This window comes from Pezoporus occidentalis, unplaced genomic scaffold (genome assembly GCF_034315485.1).
Source record: "Pezoporus occidentalis ecotype Australia unplaced genomic scaffold, CSIRO_AGI_Poc_V1 ctg21, whole genome shotgun sequence".
NCBI lineage: Eukaryota > Metazoa > Chordata > Aves > Psittaciformes > Psittacidae > Pezoporus > Pezoporus occidentalis.
The window spans coordinates 145,339-151,338 of NW_026913964.1; the positions used below are offsets into that span (position 1 = coordinate 145,339).

A 6,000-nucleotide genomic window follows, 5' to 3' on the forward strand; every position below is an offset into this window, starting at 1 on the left:
CTAATCTATCTGGAAACAGAAAGCTTTTTCTAAGAGGACCATCTGTTCCTGAACAGCAACATACCACAGTAGGGATAGTACCACAGAAACAGTGTTTTGAGAAAAAAAAGCAAATACAAAGTTACTACAGAACCAAAATCTTCAATAAATAAAGTGTTGATTTTATCTCCTCCATTCCCTCCCAAATCAAAGCAACATTAAGGAAATCTATGCATTCTTTTTATAACATACATATTGCCTTTTGCTTAGCATGTTCAAGTTGATCCCTGGGAGATGTAGTTTATGTGCTTCTGGTCTCCTCCTCCATTATGGGGTGGACTATTTGCAATACCTTATTCAAAGTGCTATGAATATCATACACAGTCATTTGCACCTCTGCAGAATAGGACCCCTTTCTAGACATACAATCTTTAATGCTAATACGTAACATTATAATTGCTGCACAAGAAACAACAGTATGGCTTTACTCACTTGTTCCCATTCACCATGATGCCTGTCTCCTTCACCTCCAAGATCACTCCATCAATAGTGACAGTGAAGTAGATCAGGAAGCTATTCTTGTTACTGCGCCTGATCTGGATGTTAAAGTCCTGGTAGCTGTCATTGCAGTGTGAAGCGAAGACATATGTGCAGGTTCCAGGAAAAGTGAATTTAACATGGTCGAATGTAAGAAAGTGGAAATTGCCCCAGGTGGCACATTCACTCCTACTGACAGTAGAGACCTGGACTAAAGAAAAAGTCATAGGAGGGAAGCTTAGAAATTCAACCCACATGAGGTGCTTTACCTTTTTTTTGTTGAAAAACATGAAAGAAGAGATTTTAAAAGGCAAAAATGTTAACTCCTGGAAGACACTAGCATATGGGAAGGAGTTTCATCTCATTGAACATTTGAAGTCCATGCCAGAGATACTTCCAATGTAAGCAGATGAGCCCAGTCTCCTTTGAAGTTAACAGTGAGAAGCAGAAGAGGTTCAGCTTCCCTACCTTACATATCCACCTAAGAAGAAGATGCTCCAAGATGGAATGTTTCTCGCCATTGTCTATCAAGGTTGCTGTGGTGTGCCAGTGCAGATAGCACCCCTCAGCATTTACACTGTAGATACCTTTACACTGTAAATATCTAAGGTGAAGTGAGGGAAATCCCATCCTGGCTGCCTAAATCTCATTTTTACTTTTGAAATACTGCTACTTAACACAGGCAAAATTTTGGTTCAGTCTTGAATTGAGTCCCTTCCAGGACATACCATGGGTGGCATGACCCTTCAGCAAAATGACAGCCGCTGACCTTAGCAGTTGAGGCTCCCACCAGCTTCAGCTTTTGGCTTAGAGCTACTTCTTTTTCCTTTCAACCAAAACTCATATCTTGGACCTCTGAGTTGTACCTCTGTCAAAGGTATGGATATATACTTGAAGTGCATATAAGACATCACTTCAGAAAGTAGTTTTCATACTGCACAAAGCCAGTATGAGTCGCCTTGAATTAAATAAGATGGGCTTGCTACAAAATGCTTTTAGCATATCTTCTAGGCCAATCTCAAAGAACGACAAATGAAAACGGGCAAATTCTATTGTATTGTTTATGTAGCATATTTGGGAAATTCAATGTAGCAACATCCATCACAGATCAAATGAGAAACAGTCATTAATATACTCAGTGAACTCTAAGATTTTATTAAATATTCCTACCTAAGAATCAGCAAGTGCATAATGAAAAAATAATATATTGATGTTAGAAATGTACAACACAAACTCCAGTGCCAAGAAGCCCTTACAGAAACATCTTTTTAAAAGGACTGAAATTTGCCATGGGTGTTTGCAGCCCTGAAGGGGAGTAGTGAAATTTAGCCCTTTTCTACACAATAATGAGAGTAAATAAGAAAGTTTGGCTATTCTTGAAAGTGGAGTTGCTAGAATTACTGAGACAGTCATAACTGTCATGTAAATTGTTTGTGTATTAAGCAACCAGGTAAAGTATAAGACATTCAAAACCAAATCAGGAGGTAACAGTGCAGCAGACCACAAAAAATGTGATTAATCCTAATACAGTATTTCATACTGGTCAATCAAGCCTAGCAGGCATTATGGTAACATACTTCTTCTACAAAGAATATAGGTCAAATGTGTTGAAAAGAGTGTCACCATTTTAATATGATGCAAACTGTATCCAGCAAGTCTCCTCTTTAACATTAGTTGCTTAGGACATAAAACAGTTGATAATCTAACTCGCAGTGAAAAAAAAGAAAGTAAACTACTTAAGTGGTTGACATTAAGGATGAAAATGTAAAATGTTAAACAGTATCTGGCATGCCTACAGCTCTATCATGAACATGTTACACATTTTAATTTGAGAACTCTATTTGTCACCTATGGGGAGCAATATGTGAGCAAATAATCTGAGAATTAGATTTTTTTCTTACCTATCTGAACTGGTTCTTTGCTGCTGCAACAGCTCCAAATTAGGCAAAAGATCCAAAATGACCTCCCCTTTTTTATATCCATCTTGCCATGCAGTGGTGACTTGAAAATCCTTCCAGAGAAGTGTTTTTTTTCATGGCTTATAGGCACATATTTATACTCCAGTAATTTGGCATGAGAACAAAACATTGATGGCAGGGTCCCTGAAAGGTGGAGCTTCATTCAATTTTCCTTCAGTGGTTCGTGTTTAGCACCCAACAATCTCCTGTATTTCAGACAAGACAAGTATCCAGTTCACTCTTGCTTTATGTGGAGACAGAGAGCTATACTTTCATTACTTCTTTTCTTTTATATAGGTCCCCCCACTGCTACATAGCTGTTTTTTCTTTGTCAACAATAGCTTTTATTTTCATAACATCTGATTAGTAACAAGCAATCATAGACCTCTTTCAGAGCTTTTCCCTGGCTTGCACATCAGCACAGTCCCCCAGCTCAAGAAAAAGTGTTGCTTCTATTAGCTCAATGGCAGCTTCTAAGTGTTAGAGCAAAAAATGTAAGGTCAGGCGTAATGTATAGTTTATTTAGAGCAAAAACTTTTGGAAGGAGGGCAAAATTTTTTAAGAAGTACATACAAAATATCTAACAAAAAAAGAGAGAGATTTACTGCTTCAACAGACCAGGAATGATATTGGTTCACAAAGTGCAAACTTCTCACCTCTGCACAAATGGGATTTAATAGCACCACTCAGACATACAAGTTAATGCATTCTTTATGCACAGAGAGGTAGTGGTTTCTCCAAACATCATGAGGCAGCAGTGCCCAGCTCCCACCAAACTGTACATCACATTCCTTCACCTCCTAAATTATGCTGCCGCAAAAGGGTCCTTTGGTACTATCAGTGTTTTAATACTCTGTGACATGATCCTAGAAAATCCAGCAGGCTCAGTTACAAGCTGATCTACATTCCATTGTAGATGGAATCACTGGGGGATATGCATGCACTTTTATCTGGTTGGCAGACAGTAAGCTGGTCCTTGAGAACTGTGTCCTTCTCACTGCTTTACCAAGCTTTCCAGCATTTATAAAGTTAAGTGTCCTAAAGCTGTCCCACTGCTTCTTTCAGCTATTCTCCCTACATAGTTAGGAGCCACTTACTAAGTGACTTGCAGAATTGCAGGTGTGAATGTCTGCCAGATGATTTGCTGCTGCTACTGCTTTTAGTAAAATCCTGCTCTAGTAGGTGAGAGCATTGTGCAGTACATGAAACATGAGTTCATGTTACCCCTTTCCTACTGTCCGTGTCCCATTAATTCCATTGTCAGTCACACTTCAGGCTAGGCACTACTGGAAAGTAAAAGCCTGTTCTCGAAGCCCTGCCATTTTGGCTGGAATACAGAACCAACAGAATACAGATTTATGGCACTGCTGATGGAAGTAATATGCTTCTGCTGTTTTTCCTTTTTATCACAATGCATCTTCCCCCCTGATTTCCATCCAAATAGTCACAAAGTAAACCAGAAGAACATCTGGTAGATAAACTGAACCACAAGAATATGGCATTATAAGTATAAGGATAATCTGAAACTGTACACATTGCATTAGCAACACTCCAATTCAACAGATACTCCAATTCAGCAGATGGTAACTTTCAAGCTGAGCTCTTGTTCAGGCCACAGAACAGTCTTAATGTCAGGTGTGGGGAAGGGCTGTGAAGTCCAGGAGAAAAAGCACATAGGTCGGTAGACCACAAACGCTGGCAAAAGAGCTTAGCTGAGGATAAAGATGGAAAGACAAAACCTATTAATTTTCACAAATCAGTATTTCCCAAATCAATTTACCAAATCACCCAAATAGAGTGATTTGTAACAGGCAGCAGAAAAGCAGGGAATGGATCTCTGTCATTAATTGTGGATTCAAATACATGAAGAATGCCTTCAGTATTTTAGAGCTTAATTGAGGATAAAGACGGAAAGCTGAAACATACTAATTTTCCTAAATCAATGCTAATATCAAAATGCAAACGCAGAACTCTGCTGAGACAGAGTCCAATTTTTAGTCACGATCCTCTTTCTTTCCCATTCCCACCTGGGCAATCAAGGGACTTCTTTCAGTCACTCAAAAAAATCTCTTTATTCCCAGTGGGCAGAACAAAAGCAGCAGAAACCACATATGAACTACTTGTGAAAGACAGCCTTCAGGTTGGAGTAGTCCTTAGATTAAAAAGACATGATAAGGCTGACCACTGCAACTCCCAGCACTTTGTCTTCTATGTGTTGGGTGGTTCAAGGGCATGGCAGGGTGGTCAGGAGGGATGAGCTGAGGCATGATTTTCCCCTGCAAGCCTTGCTTAGCACTTAGGGGACTGAGAAGAACATGAACAGCATATGTTAAAACTGCATCCAAGGAACAGACAAAATAAAACATTTCACTATACCACCATCCACTTATGCTTCACTCAGCAGAGAAATTAATACCAGTTATCTGGGATCCTCCCCAGAGAAAAGAAAGAGCACATCTCTTGCTACTCAGAGGAACAGGAAACCCAGTCCTCATGCTCTGTTCCTAGCCATTTTCTTACCTCTGCTTCTCTGCTTTGCCATTTTTGCCATTCCTTTGCCATTTCTTTGAGAGCAGGATTCCTGTCAGTGACTAACCAGAGCTGCTGCTTCTGGCCTCTCCACAGAAAGTGCTGCCTATATTCCTTAGAAATCACTGGATGCTTCAATCTCCTGCAATGATTTCAGGGCTACTGACAGTATATTTGCATTCAAGTAAAGCTTTTGTACTAAAGTGCGGCAACAGTCAGGTTTTTCAGAAGAAGTACATGATAGCTTTTCAGAAAGAAATTCAGACTGACAGGGAGTTTGTGGGTATGTTGATCACTTACCACTGAATCATTGCTATTACAGGCATGCTACTTATAACTATTGCTCCTGCAGTGACATACCAGGATTAATAACTCTTCCTTTTATTGGACCCTGTGGCATAAGAGACCTTCACACTCCTGCAGCTGTACTAGCAATAAGAACAATTCTTCTTAACCTCCTGGCAGCCCATTTCATGGATCATTTGCCATTAAAGGGTATGTGATTTTAGTAAATACAATAGGTAAATATTAACTCTGCTTCTTTATCGCCACTGACTTACTGGAGAGAAACCATCATGAAGCTAATGTAATACACCAGTGACTCACAACTTGTTTTTTCATACAAACCCAGTAAAGAGGCACTGAAATTAGGGGCATCTGGTGAATTAATGCCATTCATAGCCAGCTACTGTACTGAAGCCTGGAAGATGCATTTTTATCACACCCCTCTGTCAAAAGGGGATCCCATACTGTGAAGTGTTAAGGCTAGCAAGACTTTTGTCTGGTAGCCTTAACACCGCACTAGGTCAGTCCAAGCAATGGTGGGATTCAGTTTGGAAATCCTCTGATATTCCAGTTCAATTCAGGCACAGCTGGTGTTGCTTGTTAAAATATGAGTCCATTACAAAGCAATGTTTTACAAGCATTGCCTAGATAATAATTCTAAAGAAATGCTGTATACTTCATTAACAAGGCAATGTTAGCTAGAAAAGCAATT

At 39.6% G+C, this 6,000-nt stretch overlaps 1 protein-coding gene across 3 annotated transcripts in view; it reads right to left on the minus strand.

The window, feature by feature from the left end:
* The window catches only part of LOC134163886 (mucin-5B), a 46,636-nt gene extending 41,351 nt beyond the window's left edge, over nucleotides 1-5,285 (minus strand). Inside the window, exons 1-3 of one of the 3 annotated variants that reach the window (XM_062619083.1) lie at nucleotides 4,995-5,278; nucleotides 2,418-2,618; nucleotides 472-727 (exon numbers count right to left, since the gene is read on the minus strand). In XM_062619083.1, coding sequence (XP_062475067.1) covers nucleotides 472-727; nucleotides 2,418-2,618; nucleotides 4,995-5,025 — 488 coding nt within the window. In that variant the 5' untranslated portion in view covers nucleotides 5,026-5,278. Of the gene's footprint in view, nucleotides 1-471; nucleotides 728-2,417; nucleotides 2,681-4,994 lie in introns of all 3 variants that reach the window. The other 2 variants (XM_062619084.1, XM_062619085.1) reach the window with 2 other exon arrangements.
* Nucleotides 5,286-6,000: the final 715 nt, after the last annotated feature.